This window comes from Petromyzon marinus, chromosome 5 (assembly GCF_048934315.1).
Source record: "Petromyzon marinus isolate PM22_M1 ecotype Great Lakes invasive population chromosome 5, UKy_Petmar_22M1.pri1.0, whole genome shotgun sequence".
Lineage (NCBI taxonomy): Eukaryota > Metazoa > Chordata > Hyperoartia > Petromyzontiformes > Petromyzontidae > Petromyzon > Petromyzon marinus.
Genome location: NC_133671.1, coordinates 3,661,587 through 3,682,303, shown reverse-complemented (window position 1 = coordinate 3,682,303; position 20,717 = coordinate 3,661,587). Strand labels below are relative to the sequence as shown.

At 49.8% G+C, this 20,717-nt stretch overlaps 1 protein-coding gene across 2 annotated transcripts in view; it reads left to right on the top strand.

The window, feature by feature from the left end:
- Window positions 1–20,717, top strand: part of LOC116938952 (ecotropic viral integration site 5 protein homolog) — a 583,027-nt gene that overhangs the window by 555,196 nt on the left and 7,114 nt on the right. For both annotated transcript variants that reach the window (XM_076061015.1, XM_076061016.1), the window contains 11 exons: window positions 729–854; window positions 4,336–4,479; window positions 8,227–8,316; window positions 9,744–9,841; window positions 11,247–11,307; window positions 11,776–11,829; window positions 14,511–14,543; window positions 15,438–15,578; window positions 16,005–16,136; window positions 17,473–17,613; window positions 18,943–19,086. In XM_076061015.1, the coding sequence (XP_075917130.1) occupies window positions 729–854; window positions 4,336–4,479; window positions 8,227–8,316; window positions 9,744–9,841; window positions 11,247–11,307; window positions 11,776–11,829; window positions 14,511–14,543; window positions 15,438–15,578; window positions 16,005–16,136; window positions 17,473–17,613; window positions 18,943–19,086 (1,164 nt within the window). The remainder of the gene's footprint in view (window positions 1–728; window positions 855–4,335; window positions 4,480–8,226; window positions 8,317–9,743; window positions 9,842–11,246; window positions 11,308–11,775; window positions 11,830–14,510; window positions 14,544–15,437; window positions 15,579–16,004; window positions 16,137–17,472; window positions 17,614–18,942; window positions 19,087–20,717) is intronic.

Here is a 20,717-nt window from a genome sequence, read left to right as displayed (position 1 = left end):
TCAGGAACCGCTGATAGTTTTGTTTTGCTGCATAATACTCGAAGGCCCGAGTGCTATTTGCACTTGTGCACCACTGGCAAGGCAGTGGGCATCATCACCAGATAATTGGTTACATGTGCAGCTCAACTTCCAATGTAACCCAAGGACCCAGCCCGTGGCCTGTTGCCAGTCTGCAGGTGCACACACTGATGACCATTTACCTTAACAGTTGACGAGGCCTGTTGGTGAGGAGGATGACGTGGGGGGGTGTGAGCGTTGAGCTCCGTGGCAATGTGTCCCCTCGCCCCAGAAAGGCTGGTGTTTTCTCCCACATTGTCATAAGTGCCCATGATCCCGGGAGATTTATTCACAAAGGGTGATCGTAATTGATGATGTGGGATTGGATTGGGAGCCAGCGGAGTTTAACGGAAGTTAGGGGAGAGGTGGTCTCGTCTGTGGGTGAGGGCCTGAGGTCTGGTCAGCGGCATTCTGGACTGCATTGGCTACGTAACACAACAGATATAAAAGCTAGTGCATCGCTGTGAGACGTGGGTAATTGTATAAATAGAATATATTTTGCAGAGCGATTAATTAAAGTTTGTTTTATTTCTCTACATATACATTGTGCTTGCCTGATGTCTGTGTGAACTGGTGTCCCCTGTCCCACTGTCCCCGTGTCCCTGTGTCCCTCCGTCTCCCTGTACACATTCCCCCGCGTCCTCCGCATCCCACACTCGTCGCCCCCATAGATGCCGGAGGAGGAGGCTTTCTGCGTGTTCATCCGCCTCATGCACGACTACCGCCTGCGTGAGCTCTTCAAGCCCAGCATGGCCGAGCTGGGGCTGTGCATGTACCAGATCGAGAGCCTCATGCAGGTGAGGGCCTCGGGCGTGCGAGGGGACCCCGGGATGCTCCGTTGCACCGCCAGCAACTGGCGCATTGCTCCCATTTAGGTGCAGCCCTGCAAGTGCTCGATCGCGCCACTGCTAGCAGGGAGCTCGAAAGAGCCCCTCTGGAAGGTTTTTTTTGGCCTTCTCTTCCACGTTGGCCAGATATCTGGGAAGAGGTGGAAGTACCCGCACTTTACCCCACCATACAAGACCTGCCAGTCGACTAACTGTATTGCCTCCTTGCACATGGTTAATGTGCTTTCGTGTTTAACTGCGTTATGTAATTTGTTTTCGGTGATGTATCAGCATGGTGTTGTGTGTAATCATTATTTGTACGACGTTTTGTTACAAACTCGGCGACTTGTGAGTTGGATTCCTGGCCACAGCTAACATCGGTGGCCATTGGCACCTGAACCGATGCTGGGTCCCTTGCCTTCACCAACCCTCAATGATCAAGGTGATGAAGTATGGTCAAACAGCCCCCATCATCATCATGGTCTTGGGAGGCCGTCATCCAGGGGACTGTAGATAATTATTGTTCATTTGTACGCTCGGTAGTTAACTTTTTTGTGTTAATGTTGTACATCATATGTTACTGACACGGTGTGTTTTTACACTGGCTGCTCTCCCCTGCAACACACACTTTGGTGTTGCAGTGGTCTGTTTGCCCGTGTATAAATAAACAAATAACCTCGAAAGTATTTTCATACCCAAACGGACGGATCCATTAGAAGGGCAGAAAGGTCATTGGAGAATGATTTTCGATAATCCATCCAAAGTGAATTCAAGCGCATTACACTCGCTGAAACCTCCATCCAAAGTGAATTCAAGCTCATTACACTTGCTGAAACCTCCATCCAAAGAGAATTCAAGCTCATTACACTCGCTGAAACCTCCATCCAAAGAGAATTCAAGCTCATTACACTCGCTGAATCCTCCATCCAAAGTGAATTCAATCTCATTACACTCGCTGAAACATCCATCCAAAGTGAATTCAAGCTCATTACACTCGCTGAAACCTCCATCCAAAGAGAATTCAAGCTCATTACACTCGCTGAATCCTCCATCCAAAGTTAATTCAAGCTCATTACACTCGCTGAAACCTCCATCCAAAGTGAATTCAAGCTCATTACACTCGCTGAATCCTCCATCCAAAGTTAATTCAAGCTCATTACACTCGCTGAAACCTCCATCCAAAGTGAATTCAAGCTCATTACACTCGCTGAAACCTCCATCCAAAGTGAATTCAAGCTCATTACACTCGCTGAAACCTCCATCCAAAGAGAATTCAAGCTCATTACACTCGCTGAAACCTCCATCCAAAGTGAATTCAAGCTCATTACACTCGCTGAAACCGGCCGCATATCATTAAACCCATTAGGATCAACTGGAGAAAAAAGCCTCACATTTTTTATTCATACAGTTGTATAACTCTATTAAATTCGTTCCTTCCCATGACTTTAAACCACGTCAATTAATTTACAATTTGTAACCATAACATGGACAGCAAGGGATTAAGAGGGAGAGAGACTGTACCTGGGCCTGTAGATATTGTACAGTAGGATTACCGTTTGTACTAGTGAAGGGTATTAAATGTGACTGCATCTCAAGGCAGTGTACAAATACAGGACGTGGACGTATCAATGGGGCTTGAAAAAGAGGAGGGTTCTTAAAGATTCACATCGGAATGCACTGCTCCCGATCGTTACCCCTACCTCGTTAGGGTGGCGAGCTCGGACGCTCTCGATCGTTCTCTCATGTTGAAGGGTGCGTTACGTTGAGCTTGTTCTACGTTGTCTCTTGTCTTTGCAATTCCCACTGTATTCTGGGTTTGTTAATGGCGACAACAAATGCTTATGCAGTGGTACCTCGGCATACGTCGTTAATTCGTTCCAGAAGGTAGGAGGACTTGTACCGAAAGTGACATCTACCAAACGAATTTTTCCCATAAGAAATAAAGGCAATTGAAATAATCCGTTCCAGAGTATAAATTCCAAATGCATAAATAAGTTGAAATATATTGAAATCAAAATGAAATGTAACGTCACTTTACCTTGCTGAGAGGAGTTGACAGCCTACGAGGATGGTGGTGAGGAAGGGGAGGAGTCGTGAACGCGGTCCACGCGGGTACGCAGTGACTCATCCAGACCCATACAAGTTCTAGCAAGCGCGTCGTATCCCAAGCCAGACGCCGTACCCCAAGACATTTTTTTCTCATCAAAACACGACGTGTACCAAATTCGACGTATTCCAAAGCGGTCGTATGCCGAAGTATGACTGTATATCAAAAATATATATGGCTGTGGGTTTGCACAGACGGGTTATGAACTGCTCTGTGCATGGACTGCATACGATTGTTAAACAAATAAAGTCTTCAATTTTGATTTAAAGCTTTCGTGACTGCAGTCATCATCATCACCTGATGATGACTGCTTGTGTTGCAGTCAAAACGTCGTGATAATTTTATTGTTTTATATATTATTGTTTCCCTTCAACCGTGACTTTACCAAAAGATCAAATAAAGTTTATTCATATTCTTAGCTCTTTTGGTAAAGTCACGTTGAAGGGAAACAATAAAATATCTATAAAACAATAAAAATTATCACGATGTTTCGACCATAACACAAACGGTCGCCTCTGAGAAGTTTGGCGGTCGAATGCGACAATGTTGTCTCAAGTGCAGTGCGATGGTGTTGTGGAAGAGGCATTGTACGTCGCCGCGGAATGGTGCTTTGATGGAATGCGTGATATGCATTTGATTCATTATTGTTATTAAAAGTTAAATATTATTTCGGAAGGAAATAAAAAAAATATCATCGGAGGGGAAGGAGAGCTGGTGGGAATCTGCGGGGCAGAGAGGGAAAGGGGATGACGATGGTGTGGTGAGGTGCGAGTGAAGACGTTGCGGCCTTATAGAGGCAGAGGTGATGAAAGTTTTGAGCATGGACTTGAAAGCCTAAACACTCATCAATTGACCGATAACACCTTAATATATAGAGGACCGCAGAGCTTGGGGGGTGCAGGCTTTCCTGTGCGGTTGCTACCTTTCCGCTCTTCTGTGGTTGCTCGCGCCTCCGAATCGCTCTCCGTCTTCGAGAGCGAGCGACTACTGAGCGTCGGCGCGTTACAAGCTGAACATGTGATTACTGTTACATTAACAGGTGGACGGTCTCAACGGCGTGGACTAATTGTGTAATCCCGGCAGAGGTCGGTCCAGCCAGTCATTCTCCTCTCTCAGAAAAACACGTAGCACTTTGTGGGAGGTCAGTCATAGTTTTCCCATGGAAAAACTGGCCCCTGTCGTAGGAATGCCGAATTTCCTTTGCTAGCTTGTATCCACTCGTGTGGACGAGCATTGCCCCATGCGCATTTGGATCGGGAAGACGTGTGACTCGTGCTTGACTTTGTTTTGCGTTGGTTCCAGAAGAGCCTTTCAGAGAGCTAAATCGTGTATATGGGCGTGCAGGATCAGCTGTCGCAGCTGCACGCACACCTGAGCACTCACAGTGTGCACACCTCCATGTTCGCGTCTCCCTGGTTCCTCACCGTGTTCCTCACCACCTTCCCGCTGCCGCTCGCCGCTCGCATCTTCGACTGGTTCATGTGCGAGGTGGGGCCCGCGCACATCAATCGCACTCACTTGCAAAGACAAAGATTCCCCCTTGTACCCGTAGACTGTTGGGGCAAGTTCTGTTAGTGAGCGCCTAATGAAGGCCGGTACAGCACACGAAGGGGTGGGTGGTCAGCAAAACGGCCAGCCACCTTTTTTTTTCCAAAGTGCTGACATTTACACACCACGTCTAGGGTATGCCCAGGATGGGTTCCGATATTTTCACCGATGTTGGTCGTGAGTGGGAATTGAAAACAGGTTATCGGGTTTATAGCACAGCGCACTAATCACTGCGCCTACGCGATCCACACACACGCATTTGAACTTACTCTGACCCCCACACACATACATACAGTCACATACGTACGTGTAAATGGACACATGCACATACGTACATGGACATGCACAAATGTGCACTCGTGCATACATGCACCATCGCATGCCAATGCGCCCAAATGCTCACGCACTTTCTCAAGCAGATACACGCGTGGTCGTAAAGAGTGTGTTGATGGTGATTGTATTGACTTGTTGTTATGGTGCTGATAGTGATGCAGATGATAGTAGTAGCGGTGGTTATGAAGTGCTGGCTGGTGTGAGTCATGGTGATTTTTGTGGTGGTGGTGGTGTTGTTGAGTGTGCGGGTGCGAGTGGTGGTGAATGAAGGGGACTTGGGAGCATGGCGGTATAGCTGTGGGAAGCTGCGAGTTGTATGGTACTATGGGCTTACCTCCCTATCAACGGGAGGCGAGGAATGGTGGTGGTTGCTTACGCCTCCATTGAAGATGAACATCGGTAGAGGGATGCAGGCAAGGCTGGTGATTCAGATGTTTTCTATGACCTCCTGTAACAGGTGTTAGCTAATGAGGCCCCTTGCGATAGAGTCATCCTGTTGGGTGACTGTAATGCCTGAGCGGGTCATGGTGCAGGCACCTGGGCTGGAGTGATTGGAATGTATTGGCCAGAGCAGCTCAATAACAACATTAGGAGGCTGCTAGATTTCTGTGCAGCCCATGTGCTTGTAATCACCCACACACTGCTCCCACATCGGCACATCCACACAACATCGAGGATGCACGCCGGGTCCAAGCAAGAACATCTGCTGATCTATATAGTGACAGAACAGCGAATGCGGTCCCATGTCTTTGACACCAGGACCCACTGTGGAGTTTTATCTGGCCATTGACCATCGGCTTGTCACATACAAGGTGCGCCTGCCATTCTTCCAGTGCGGTGGAGGACTCCACCTAGGATTCCATTAACACCCACTGTGACCTGGTTTCAGCTAACTAACGAAGGTTGCGAGTGAGAATTTCATGATCGCTTGCAGCTGGGTTTGGCATCATCTCACCCTCCTTCTGATGCCAAGGGTAAATGGGTGAGCTGCAGTGAACCAATGATTATTCTGATTAGATGTACTAATGTCTGATATGACTGTTGTTCACAATTGCACCCAATTAAAAAAAAAGAGATTGAAGGCTCGGGCTAATGGAGCTGTAATGGCCGGATTGGGTTTGCAGACCAGACCTCCCGAGAGACCCTGGCTGAAGGAGAACATGTTCTGGCTAGCTGAGAGAAATTGGCAGGCCCACTCCCGTCATCTACAAAATCCCACGTTTGAAAATTAGGAGGCTTACCGCAGCCTTCACTCAGAGATTCTGAGAGCTGTGTAGTGCTACAAGGATGAGTGGTGGTCGTGGGTTGCTGAGGAGATGGAATCTGCCTCAGTCGCCCCCGACCACAAATCACTATAACTGCATCAAAAAGTGATCTACAGCGCCACACCTATCGCCATCCTTAAGGGAAAGAACAGTGATCTAATCTCTGACCCATAGGAACAGGTGTACATGTGTGCGGAGCATTTGTGAGGTCTTCGGTTAGGGAAAGTCCCTCCACCCAAATAACGTCATGAGGCAAGGTGGGGACGACCCTGCTTGGGCTGCGGTGCCTCAATTATTGACAGAAGTAGTCACCCCCTGTGAGTGGCTGGATGAGGTGCCATCTATTGAGGAGGTACGAGGGCGATCTGGAGTCTGAGACCTGAAAAAGCGCTGTGCAGAGATGGTCTCCCAAGTGAACTGCTGAGGGAGGGTTGCGTCTGTGTGCAGACTGTGTCCTATACGACTTCACAACTTTCTGGACCACAGGATCGGTCCCATAGCATTGGAAGGATGCCATGGTGGTCCTCCTCTTTAAGAAGGGCGAATGTACTCGTTGTAACAACTACCAGGACATCTCCTTCCTCAGTGTGCTGGGAAAGGTACTGGCAAGGATTATTCAACATTGCCTTGCCAGGCATGCTGAGGAAAGGCTTACAGAGCCCCATTGTGGTTTCAGGCCTGGACCGGTCCTGCATGCATGCCATATCTAGGTAATTTCAATGCTTTGGGTTGTTCTTCATGCTTTCAGGGTCCCTGACTCACAATTATTAATGACCTTCATTATGGTGGGCAGGCCCGAGTAATGGTCGGGAGTCAGTAATTTCCTGTTCAAGTTGGGATGCGACGGGGATGTCATCTGGCTCCCACATTATCTTCCATCTTCTTCGACCACGTAGTTGTAGAAGCTTTCCATGGTTTTACCAGAGTAATTCATGTTTGGTACAGATACAATCGGAGGTTGATCGATGCCCGGATACGGTCAAGGAATGGCTCACTATTGGTCAACCACGTTATGTATGCTGATGATCTCGTGGTTGCTGCTTACTCAGAGGAGGAGTTGGCGAGGCGCTGCTGCTAGACCTGGAGCGTGCCAATAAGAGGTGTGGAATCTTGCCATCAGCTCCACCAAAATTAAGCACCGGCCTGGGTACTTTGTGTCATCCTTCAACCCCCCCCACCCCCACGAGTGATGGGGAAGTTGTGGTGAAGTTTCAATACCTGGGTGGTGTGGTTACACCAACTCCAATTTGGCAGCAGAGGTTTCACACCGAATCAGCAGAGTGGCATCTTTTCGTCACAAGCTCAAGGTATTCTCATACAACATCTGCACCAGTTTAAAGCATTAAGACTGGTCTGCGTACAATCCATCCTGGGTATAACCAGACTGGAATTTGTGAAGAGCTCACAAATCCTTGAAAGATCTGGACATATTCCCATCGGTGAGCTCCGGCAGATAATGTTGCGTTGGCTGGGTCATGTAACCTGCATGCCTAGTCACTGCATGCGTAGTCACTGCATGCCTAGCCACTACATGCCCAAGCAGCTTCCATTTGGCCAGTTAGAGAGGGATAAATAGAAGTGGCACAGGCTGGAGAAGAGATGGACTGATGCGTTACAGGAAGATTTGGAGCTGAGTGGACTTTCCAAAGACTGATACCAGCGGTGCCAAGATCGGCCTCTGTGGAGGATGCTTGTGAAAAACGTTACTGGGTAGTTAGAGGCAGTCACCTCCAGCAACAGCAGAGGGCAGATGAGTGACCCTCACAAATTTTAGCATAGCCCCAGGCGACTAAAATACAGTAAGTTGGCACAGTAGGGGGCACAGGTGGTGCATGTGCCAGTCATCTTCATAAATCCATGGCACCTGGCTCTGTCCCATGACCTCCTGTCAGTGAGCCTCCAACGCTTCATGTGGCCTCAGAGTGCACCTGGCCTGGCATAAGCACCGTGGTGAAGATACTGCCACTTATTGGCGCATGGTGGCTGTTGTTGGTGGTTATGGAATATATGCTTTTGCTTCTGTGGTTATGGAGTATATGCTGATGTGAGTGACCATGCTAATGTTGGTGGTGGTGTGGTTTTGTTGCAGGGCCTCGAGGTGATTTTCCGGGTGGGTGTCGCCATCCTCTCGGCTCTTCAGGATGAGCTGCTCGCACAGGACATGGAGGGCATGCTGCAGGTAGCACAGAAAGCGGGTTCCTGGAGTTGGACAACCCTCAAACACTTCAGTGCCATTAACATTTTTTTAAACTTTATTGATGCGTGTATGATAGATGGGATGGGGAAGGTTGGTGAAGCCGTCATTCAGCAGTGGATTGGCCATGTCTATGTAGACGCTATATTTTCAGTCTGAGTTAAGGACTCTCCTCCAGTACCCCGGTCCACAGCTACAGGAATGAGTGCTTCTAGTGTGGTGCTTCACGTTCCCCTCCATTCCCCGGGCTACATAGACTGAGGTGGAGCAGCTAGCAGCGTGCACAACGCGTCGTGACCAACACGCAGAGGATTGCTTAGGTTGACCCCTGCCCAGATTTGAATTTGCCGACCTCACGGTTGTTGAATCAAGTGCTCTAACCACATGAATCAGAAGCTGCCTTCTGAATATGAGGGTACCTAAATAATTAGGATAGCGGTGGCAAGGGAAGCTAATTGGGCAGGGTTGAATTATGACCAGTTCGTACGTATGTTTATTTTTCATTTAATTATTTACCTCCATTATCTTCTCGGTTTGTTGGTGGCATCGTGTTATGAGACTTGGTGGGGAGCGGTGGTGTCGCGATTAACGCGCTGCGCTACGAATCCGGCGACCCAAGTTCGATTCCCGTTCATGGCCAACACCAGTGACGATTATCTGAACCGGTCCTAGGCCTCCCCAAGGTCGACCTTGTGCGGTGCATAAATATCGCCACTAGGGAGACAAAGGCGGCTGGATGTGGTGCTGGCCACCCACCCCCTCCTGTGCCGTGCCTGCCTTGATAGGTGCTCGCGAACAGCACGTGCCCCAATAGTCTGTTGAAGGCTATACGGCGGATCTTTGTCACTGAGACCTAGAAATGTCATTTCAGAACTCCACAGCTGACAGAGCATTTCTTATCATGTGCAGACACCACCCTTGGAAAATAATGCCACCAAAATAACCCAGCCTTACAAGAGTAGCTGACGCTGCGTGCCAACTAACATCGGCCGTGGGGGGATGAAGGCAACCTCTTCCGCCGTACTGGCCATAACCGTCCCTTCGCGTGCCATGCCGATCTTAGCAAGGTGATCGCTAGTAGCCCTATTTTTTTTTACTGCGTGCAATTGTGAACAACAGCCATTGGACATTAATACATAATCATTGGTTCACTGCAGCTCAAAGACTCACTCCTACAAGGCGTGCGGTGAAGTTAGGAGATGTCCATGTGCTCGGAATTTGAATGCCTGGAGACCAGAATCGGTGATTTCGCCTACAATGTGTTCAGGGAGGCGGTTCCATACCAGGCCAGCTGAGTGAATGTTCTGGCAACTGGGGTGGCATGGGCGTGACTTGGCAGGGTTGTGCATAATCACTTGCCTCTGAATTTTAAGGGGGGGGGGGGTGGCGATCTTTGTCTTTTGTGCGAGCAGCTTTTTCAGAAGGTGGTTCCACACCGATGGGACGGCTGTGCCGACAAGCTCATCGCCGCGGCCACGCAGGTCAAGTACAACCCAAAGCGCCTCAAGAAGTGAGCCTCCCAAGAGCGCGTGCACCGAACGTGCTCGCCAGAGCCAGCGCACGAGCGTAACGCGCTCGCCGGGACTGGCTCCTCTCTTAAAAGCCCTCGGCCTTCCTTGCTGGAGACGTGCGCGGCTGCTCCTGCCCCCTTGCCGCCTCTGTGCATTGGGGCTGCCTCCCCAAGTTAGCCATCCGTTCCGTTTCGCACCTCCTCTCTGCAAAGGAAGCGATGGGCAGTAATTGCTGGGTCCGCCTGCGATGCCTGCATCCCAAAGAATTAAACTACACTGTATATATATTTGTGTTACTTTACTCCACTGCTCGTTGCTGTATTCTGCGGTGTCACTTGCCCAGCATCTGCCACGTCCTCTTGGGCCTTCTTCCGGCGCCATGCGCTGTGGCCTGTCACCGCTCGAGCTAGCGGTCGCTCGTAGAGTCGGCAGAAACCAGCACGTGTTCCCACGTGGACATGACAGCCTGGCACTTGCTTGCAGCCAGAATAGTTGCTCGCAGTCTTCACGAGAACTGGCAGCGCTAAGCTCTTCGCTCCAGAAAAGACCCGTAATGAGGTTCACCCGGAGCAGCCCAAGCTCCTGTGGGTGTGTGTGTGTGTTCACGGGGTTGGGGAACTGTAGTGCAACGGTTGGTGCACCGCACTACGAACCTGGCAACTCGAGGTTCAATTCCTGCTCATGGCCGACACCGGTTACGATTTTTGTAATCGGTCCTGGGACTCCCCAAGGGCGACTCTGCCTCAAATGAGTACCAGGTGCGATGTGTAAACATCACCACTGGGGAGACAAAGGCGTTCGGGTGTGGCGCTGGGCACCCACCCCCTCGTGTACCGTTCCGGCCTTCTTAGGTGTTACCCGCTAACAGCGCTTGCCCCAACAACCTGTTAAGGCTATACAGAGGATCTTTGTGTTCGTGGAAACCCCGCGTGTTGGTGTGTTCCCGTGAGCCTGCCCGCGCTCGGCCTGACGTGTACTCAAGGACACTGGTGATGTGAACGTTTTGCTCCCTGCTCTTTGTTGGCTGCTGTGAATTTTGTTGCTTCCATGCGGTAGGGTACAGCCAAATAGTCGTGGCATTTAGAGGCAAGCTGGGTTGCTTGTTTTGTGCTGGGCCGTGTTTGTGTGTGTGATGCCGTAGTGCGGTAGTTGACGGGCTGCACTACGAACCCGGCTACCCAAGTCCGATTCCCTCTCGCGACCAATAACAGCGGCAAATGTTTGACCTGGTCTTGGGCTTTCCCGAGGTCTACTCAGTCTTAAAAATGTCTATCTGGTGCGTTGTGTCAACTTGAGTACTGGGGAGACAAAGATGGCCGGGCGTGGTTTTGGGCCACCCACCCGCCTCGTGCCCCAGCAGTCTGTTAAGGCTGTCTTTGTTTTGTGTGTGTGTGGAACATGAAGGTTGGAAAAGGAATACATGGCTCTGAAAACGAAAGAGATGGAGGAACAGGTTGAAATCAAGGTAATGCACAGCCATTTGTACCCTTGAGGACTTTTCACTCACGCGGGTGCAAGCCACGAGGTGATGTGGTGCACCGCGTTGCTTTGTGACACAGCGTGGCCTGCAAAAACTGACATTACACAACTACTCGTGAATTCTCATAGGTTGTCTTGCAAAGGGTGTTTACTTGAAGGCCATTAAAGCCATTTTTTTTGCTTCACACCTGCAGTGCTTTATTTAAGTGATGGACCAAATTTAATGTGATCGGGTGTTTTTTGTTGTACAGGGGTGACTGAGCTGAGATGATCAACTCCCCTGCGCTTGAGAATCCAGTTGAAACTTAGGATCTCAGCGGTGCTGGCCCAGGGCTCTGACTCTGAGCCACACGGCCTCTTCCAGCCATGCAGTGTTCGAGTTTCTTTCAGCTGTCTCAGTCCGTCTGCCTCCCTCCCTGCCTCTCTCTCTGCCTCCCTCCCCCTGTTCCCACAGAAATTACGCACGGAGAATCGGCTGCTGAGGCAGAAAATAGACAACTTGGAGAAGGTAGCAGCATCGCCGCTCGCTCGCGCGCACACACACGCTATTATAACCTACACGTGCACAGGAGTTGCCGCACGTGAGTGAACCATCACAAACGTGCACAGGAAGGCACTGGGTGCAGCGCCAAGGGTGTCCGTCACCGCTGACTGGACGGGTTTTCTTCGACAGTTGTACTGGCTTCCAGTGCACTCCCGGATAGTGTATATACTCTGCATATGAATGCACACGTGAGACGAAAATTGCCACTGTTTGGACACACGTGTAGGATATACAGTGATAAAAAAAAGTATTTGATCCCCTGCTGATTTTGTACGTTTGCCCACTGACAAAGAAATGATCAGTCTATAATTTTAATGGTAGGTTTATTTGAACAGTGAGAGACAGAATAACAACAAAAAATCCAGACAAACGCATGTCAAAAATGTTATAAATTGATTTGCATTTTAATGTGGGAAATAAGTATTTGACCCCCTCTCAATCAGAAAGATTTCTGGCTCCCAGGTGTCTTTTATACAGGTAATGAGCTGAGATTAGGAGCACACTCTTAAAGGGAGTGCTCCTAATCTCAGCTTGTTACCTGTATAAAAGACACCTGTCCACAGAAGCAATCAATCAATCCGATTCCAAACTCTCCACCATGGCGAAGACCAAAGAGCTCTCCAAGGATGTAAGGGACAAGATTGTAAACCTACACAAGGCTGGAATGGGCTACAAGACCATTGCCAAGCAGCTTGGTGAGAAGGTGACAACAGTTGGTGCGATTATTCGCAAATGGAAGAAACACAAAAGAACTGTCAATCTCCCTCGGCCTGGGGCTTCATGCAAGATCTCACCTCGTGGAGTTGCAATGATCATGAGGACGGTGAGGAATCAGCCCAGAACTACACGGGAGGATCTTGTCAATGATCTCAAGGCAGCTGGGACCAAAGTCACCAAGAAAACAATTGGTAACACACTGCGCCGTGAAGGACTGAAATCCTGCAGCGCCCGCAAGGTCCCCCTGCTCAAGAAAGCACATATACATACCCGTCTGAAGTTTTCCAATGAACATCTGAATGATTCAGAGGACAACTGGGTGAAAGTGTTGTGGTCAGATGAGACCAAAATGGAGCTCTTTGGTATCAACTCAACTCGCCGTGTTTGGAGGAGGAGGAATGCTGCCTATGACCCCAAGAACACCACCGTCAGACATGGAGGTGGAAACATTATGCTTTTGGGTGTTTTTCTGCTAAGGGGACAGGACAATTTCACCGCATCAAAGGGACGATGGACGGGGCCATGTACCGTCAAATCTTGGGTGAGAACCTCCTTCCCTCAGCCAGGGCATTGAATATGGGTCGTGGATGGGTATTCCAGCATGACAATGACCCAAAACACATGGCCAAGACAACAAAGGAGTGGCTCAAGAAGAAGCACATTAAGGTCCTGGAGTGGCCTAGCCAGTCTCCCGACCTTAATCCCATAGAAAATCCGTGAAGGGAGCTGAAGGTTCGAGTTGCCAAACGTCAGCCTCGAAACCTTAATGACTTGGAGAAGATCTGCAAAGATGAGTGGGACAAAATCCCTCCTGAGATGTGTGCAAACCTGGTGGCCAACTCCAAGAAACGTCTGACCTCTGTGATTTCCAAGAAGTACTAAGTCATGTTTTACAGAGGGGTCAAATACTTATTTCCCTCATTAAAATGCAAATCAATTTATAACATTTTTGGCGTGCGTTTTTATGGATTTTGTTGTTGTTATTCTGTCTCTCACTGTTCAAATAAACCTACCATTAAAATTATAGACTGATCATTTCTTCGTCAGTGGGCAAACGTACAAAATCAGCAGGGGATCAAATACTTTTTTTCCCTCACTGTACAACAAAAGAAAAATGCAAAAGCGTGTTGTTTGAAAAAAAATCGAAGGAACCAGAGAGAGAGAGAGGAAGACCTACATGAGAATGGCTTGACGACGACATGAGAGAATCGGTGCCAGAAGGATGTGCCCACTACTTGAGAATATTGGCACAAGCCAGAGAGAAGTGGAAACAGATCACGACATGTGCAGTGGATACCTACGGGGCTATCTGCCCCATGGATCGTGATGATGATTATTGCACATGGCCTGTGTAAACAAATGTTCAGTTTACTTGTCCAAAACAATTTCGATTTAAAGCTTTCGTGACTGCAAGGATTCATCTTCTTTGGTTCTTTCGGTAAAGTCACGTAGAATGAGAATAAAATAATAAAATAAAATGAGACAATAAAATTCTCACGACGTTTCGGCTACTTGTGTTGTGGCCGAAACGTCGTGAGAATTTTATTATCTTATTTTATTGTATTATTTTATTCTCATTCTACGTGACTTTACCAAAAGAACCAAAGAAGTTGTCCAAAACACTCCGAGCCATATCAGACCCTCGAATCACGGGCCGGTCTTCGCTCTGCAGACGGCGTTTAATAAACAAGTTTTGAGTTTGGGGAGCGCGCCTTCTCGTATGCTGGGCCTTAGGCTTGGATCTCGGCACACTGCGTGTAGATAAAATTTCAAATATCGTTCGGAAACTTCCAAGACGTTATCTTTTCTACGTGGCTTTATTCGTGATTTAACTCCGATTGAATGCGAGGCCATGTGTTAAGTTGGCCGAACCAGCCCCCGAATTCATGGCTGATGTTTGACCTCCCCCCTCCCCCCCCCCGCCACAGGAGAGTGCAGCGCTGGCTGACAGGCTCATACAAGTACGTAAAAACATTTTTTACCTGAAAACTAATTTATTTGGAACTGCTTTTTGTGTTTAGTGTGTCCTTTCCCCACCTCCGATTACCACGGTTCACTATACTTTACATACACACGGTGTGGCACCTTGCTTGCTTAGTTGAGTGTATTTGGTTGTGCTTGAGGTGCAAGCCTGGTCTGTTCGCGACGTGCGAGCGTCCATCGCTATTTTCCAACGAGCACATCCAGCTGTGCGTGTGACTGTACCCTGGTGCCGGCTGCATTCAATCATAAATGTGAATGAATTTTACACGGCAGGTGTTTTCACAAATTATACATTTTCAATATTGTTTTGAAGAGGGTATCAGTCTGATGCTCAGAGGACATCTATGAAAAAGAGCGTCATAGGTCATCGGATTCCTCGAGTATAAATAAATATTGTGATAGATGTATCCATGGCCACCCCCACCCTTCTGGAACGCGGCCACCTATCTCGCTGCACATTCGCCGCAGAGTTCAGTCCACCCGAATTTAAATGGAGATGCTCACAGACCTTGGCCTCTTGAAGGCCCCACCACCTGGCTTTCGGGTCAACACCGAGCTTGGCTCCGTACCTCAAGGGTTGTGGTCATCCATGTCCGTGAAATATTGTGCGCATGGCCAATTGTCTCAACCTTATTACTATGAATAAAACAAAATCTTATTTTTTTTTATTCTGATGCCACTACAGGGTGCTATGTTGGTGCTGCAGGCTACGGAGCCTGGATAACCAGCTACGGCGTAATGTACTTGTGTTGTGGGTTCCGTCTTTCTTTAATGACTGCTGCCCACATCGCTGTGCCCGCAAACCTTACATTGTTTCCAGCTTAGTGCCGTTCGCCTCCATTCCCCCCCTCTTTCTCTCTACTCTGACCCAGGGTCAGGTGACGCGGGCCCAGGAGGCAGAAGACAACATGCAGTTCCGCCGTGAGGTGGATTCTCTGCGCACCCACAATGCCACGGTGGCTGACAAGCTGGCGCAAGCGCACACCACCCTCCGACAGCTGCTCGCAGAGAAGGTAACGACCACCGCCGGGTGCCCTGCTCACTCGGTGGCCGCGTAATGGCCTTGTCGGGAGTACCGAGGTGACGCAAGACTACCGCCTGGGTTTCAGCCCGCTGTGATGACACCAGTTTAATTAGAGAGTCGCTGGTCTCGGCAAAGTCACCAGTTACTGCAAAAAAAAAAAAAACAAGAGTTTTTATGCTGAATTCAGAATATTTCAAAACTGAGCCGTACAATCTTTGTGATTGCCATGTGATAAACATGCTTTGGAGGGCATATAGCAGGACTGGTGTTATCTCCCGGCCCTGAGCTATATATATATAAAGATGTCTACATGGTTTGGGGGGAGGCTTTCGTGTGCAGCCGTGGATAGATTATGGCCGGTGCTGGGCGCCGGTGAACGCGGCTGCATTGACTGCACCGCGTGCCCCCTCTGCAGGGCTCAGGCGGCCGCTACTCAGAAGAGTTTGTGATTGGGCTCGAGCGGGAGCTCGTGATGGCTCGGCTTAAGGAAGCCGAGGCACAGTCTGCACTGCACGAAATGCAGGAGAAGGTCATCGGTATGGAGAAGGTGAGCCGGTGAGCGGTGTGTGTTTGCCCTGCCGCACCTCTTCTCCCACTCACCCCCCGACAATGTGATTGTAGGAGGAGAAAGGAGGAGGAGATGGGTTCAAGGTGGGGATTGGCTTTGTGAGGTCAGGCACTGGCACGGCCTTCAGCGTGCAGCGCCTGCGATTTACATGGCAGGTCTGCTGCGAGCTTTGCTGTCCAAAGCTCCGAGGTATAACTCTTTGCAATGTGCGTTATCGCGCTGAGCGCTTGAGTTTCTCGGACTTCCTGTGCCCTGCAAAACATAGAAACCATGTATTCGGTGAAGATAACAAAGCAACTTTGCCATCTGGCACCGATTGGATCTAACTGTGGTTCGTTCATGCATTGGCGCTTCCACTGGAACCTGCAAACCCCAATAATAAATGTAAAATAATAAAAGCAACAAAAAAACCCACGACTTTTCGATCGCAACACAGGCGGTCTTCATCAGGCGGAGAGAAAAGAGGGGGCAAGCCTCCAAGTGCAACTCCTTATATGGGTCTCCAAAGTGAGTGGGCGGGGGATGAGACTTGGGAGGTGGGCGAGGCTGTGCAGCGTAAACAACATGGGCGGGGCAGCCAGTCGCGAGACGGCGACGTTGCCCATTGTCTCTCTCACGTTGCCCATTGTCTCTCTCACGTTGCCGTCTCTCTCACGTTGCCCATTGTCTCTCTCACGTTGCCCGTTGTCTCTCTCGCGTTGCCCATTGTCTCTCTCGCGTTGCCCATTGTCTCTCTCACGTTGCCCGTTGTCTCTCTCACGTTGCCCATTGTCTCTCTCACGTTGCCCATTGTGTCTCTCGCGTTGCCCATTGTGTCTCTCAGGTTCCCCATTGTCTCTCTCGCGTTGCCCGTTGTCTCTCTCACGTTGCCCGTTGTCTCTCTCACGTTGCCCATTGTCTCTCTCGCATTGCCGTCTCTCTCACGTTGCCCATTGTCTCTCTCGCGTTGCCCGTTGTCTCTCTCGCGTTGCCCATTGTCTCTCTCACGTTGCCCATTGTCTTTCTCGCGTTGCCCATTGTCTCTCTCGCGTTGCCCGTTGTCTCTCTCGCGTTGCCCATTGTCTCTCTCTCGCGTTGCCCATTGTCTCTCTCTCGCGTTGCCCATTGTCTCTCTCGCGTTGCCCATTGTCTCTCTCGCGTTGCCCGTCTCTCACGCGTTGCCCATTGTCTCTCTCTCGCGTTGCCCATTGTCTCTCTCTCGCGTTGCCCATTGTCTCTCTCGCGTTGCCCGTTTCTCGCGTTGCCCAGCTTGCACGTTTGCCCGCCCGCCTCTCACGTTGCCCATTGTCTCGCGCCCGCTCCCTCCGTCTCCCAGCGCTGTAGCTCCCTGCCGGACGAGAGCAACGTCGCGCGGCTGCAGGAGGAGCTCATCGCCGTGAAGATCCGCGAGGCGGAGGCGCTCACCTCGCTCAAGCAGCTGCACCAGCAGGTGCGCGATCTGGAGGACGCCTGGCAGGTGAGCACCCCGGGGGTCCGCAGAGGGGGTACGGGGAACCAGGGGGAGGGGGGGGGTTGGCAGGGAGGCGGATCAGAGGGGATACGTCACTTCGCTCGTTTGTGCAAGTAAACACTAAACCGTGTGCGCTGATGTTCCGTATGTGTGTAACACTTTATGTATGTATGTTGAATGTCTCTTTTGTACTGTACGTAGCCAACCGTGCTAATCGGAGGTGCGGGGGAAGGACAATAAACTAAACAACAGAAAGCATTTCTAAAGAAATGAGTTTTCAATCTAGATTTAGAGGTGCATAGCTCCAGTGGCTTTCTAATCTCAGAAGGAAGAGCACTCCGCAGGAGCGCATCTGAAAGCGCGCGATGCAGTGACCGTCTTGAAATACGCGTAGTGTGTGTGCACGTCTTGGTATACAGGTCGACTCGGCCTTAAATGAGTAGCTCCTGCGGCTTGTTAAATGTCAGCACTGGGGAGATGAAGGCAGCTGGGCGTGGTGCTGGCCACCCACCCCCTCGTGTACCGTGCGGCGGCCTTCATAGGTGCTCGCGAAGCAGCACTTGCCCCAACAGTCTGTCGGAGGCTATACGGGAGAGCTTTTGTCATAGCCTTTGTGTACAGATCAAAATATATATAGGGTACTTTCGTAATGTGTGCTGTACAGCACTGTAGCTGTGCCCACTGGTGCGAGGGTAGGTGGTGCTCCTCTCCTTCCACCCTCCCCCTATCGCACCTCCCCACAGTGCCCTACCACTACTGACGTGCCTTAAACAAATTTACCACACTGTGGCAACTACTTGTGTTACACATCATGCACATGACAACACGTTCGTGTGCATTATGCATTATATGTTACATATATAGCGAAATATAGATTATCTATTTTATAATTTTTTTGCATTTTCTATGCTTTTTAAATGGGGGTGTTTTTGTTTCCCGACCTTGTCCAGCTACGTGTGAAATCTGGCTCACCGGGGTTCACTACTCTCTGCACGGTTGATTAACGTGTGGCTTAATAATAATGATGATAAAAATTAGACTTGTAACATGGCTACACACACAGCATTCGCTCGCTTTCGATGAGCGAGAGACCCCTAGAGAGAGAGAGAGAATGACTCGGGGGCGCGAAGAACCGCAGACAAGCGGGAATGTATGTACTTCACGTTGAACTTCACACCGTACGTACCCCACCGTGCTAATCGGAGGCACGGAAAGCAGCAGTTGGGCACCAAACCCCCCGAAGCTCTGGTGTTATTCGCCAGTTAGTGTTTATACGTTCATACTGTATTCTGATTGGCGTGTGTGCGTGTGTATGCAACTGTGTGCTGCTGCCAGAGGCACGTGTCCCGCACGTCCGTGCGTGGGAAGTGTGCGCTGGGCGAGCTGCAGGCGGAGATCATGACGGTGCGGCTTCGCGAGGGGGACACCCGCGCACAGCTCTGTGAGACCAAGCACCGCGTACTGGAGTTACAGACACAGGTGTGTGTGTGTGTGTCTGTCTGTCTGCCTGCATGCGTGTCTGTCTTGGTTTGGGAGAGCGGTGATGTAGCGGTTAGCGCACTGTGCTTCGAACCCGGCGATCCGAGTTCGATCCCCGCTCACGGCTAACACCAGGTGAGCATTATTTGAACCGGTCCTGGGTCTCCCCTAGGTCGAATCGGCATCAAATGAGTACCTGGTGCGGTGTGTAAACATCGCCACTAGGGAGACAGAGGTGGTCGGGCGTGGTGCTGGCCACCCACCTCCTCATGTACCATGCCGGCCTTCATAGGTGCTCGCTAACAGCACTTGCCCCAACAGTCTATATGGGGGATCTTTGTCTTTTTGTGTGTCTGGGTAAGCGGTAGTGGCGCGCTTAGTGCACTGCGCTCAGAACTTCGCGACCCATATTCGATTCCCGCTCAGTCACCAACACCACTGACCATTATCATCTGCCGTCCCAGCCTTCACCGATGCTCGTTAACAGTACTTTCCCCAATAGACTGTTAAAGCTATACAGGCGATATTTGTCTTTTTTGTGTCTCCACGTGTGTCTATTTGTGCATCTGTGTGTCTGTGTGCGTTGGTATGCGAGTGTGTGTGTTTATGTTTGTTTGAGTTTGTTTCTGTTTTTAGAGAGTTTATGTGCATTTCTCTGTGTGCTGATGTGTGTCTCTGTGAGTGAATCATGACGCTAGCATTTGATCGAGTGTGATTGGAAGGCATTAGCCACATCAGCTCAACAATAATGGTAAGAGGCTGCTAGACCAGTCTTACTGCCTGCCAGTGCTCCTGTAATTACAAGCATGCTATTCCTTTTCTGGTGCATCCACACAATTTAATTGATACACATCGAGTCCATGCAAGAACATCTGCTAGACTACATAGCGATGGGACAGTGTATGCGGGTCCAAGTCCTTGACACCAGGACCTGTCATGGAGCTGATCTGGCCCCTGACCGTCGCCTTTGCATCTCCAACATGCACATGCCATTGATCTACTGGGAGGGTAGGCATCCACCTAGGACCCCGTTAAAACCCACAATAGCCTGGTCTCGAACAGCTGATGAAAGTGGCAAGTCAGAAATTTAATAATCGCTTGCAGCTGGGGTTGGCAATTCCTTCCCCTTCCTCCTGATATCGAGGGAAAGTGGGTGAGGCTTCGGACAGTGGTTCATACAGCTGCTGTGGCTATAATTAGGTCTGCCCAGCACAGACCTTCCCATCTCAGCCACCTAGGTTTGATCCCTCACCATGCACATCATCAGTTATAAGTGGTGTCTGTTTGTCCCTGGACTTTTCCTTGTTCAAATTGGCCTTAAATGAGTGTCTGGTGCAGTGTGTAAGAAATCAACACTGGGTGCGATGTTGACCACACCATCTCCCTCGTATGCCTTAACCAGCCTTAAATATCTGCTGGCTGATGGCAATCTCGAGACCGGTAAGAAAGGCGGTGTCAGAAAGACGGAACCCCAAAGCGTTTTGGGTGTACACCTTTAGGTGTGAAAACCTGGAGAGAAAAAAAACTGTTGATGTTTCAGTAAAGTGAAGGAACAAGAAGTTCAGGTGGAAAGAGACTTATGTTGAACAGATAGTTTTCTAAATGTAACCAGGAGGGCTATTAAACCAAGC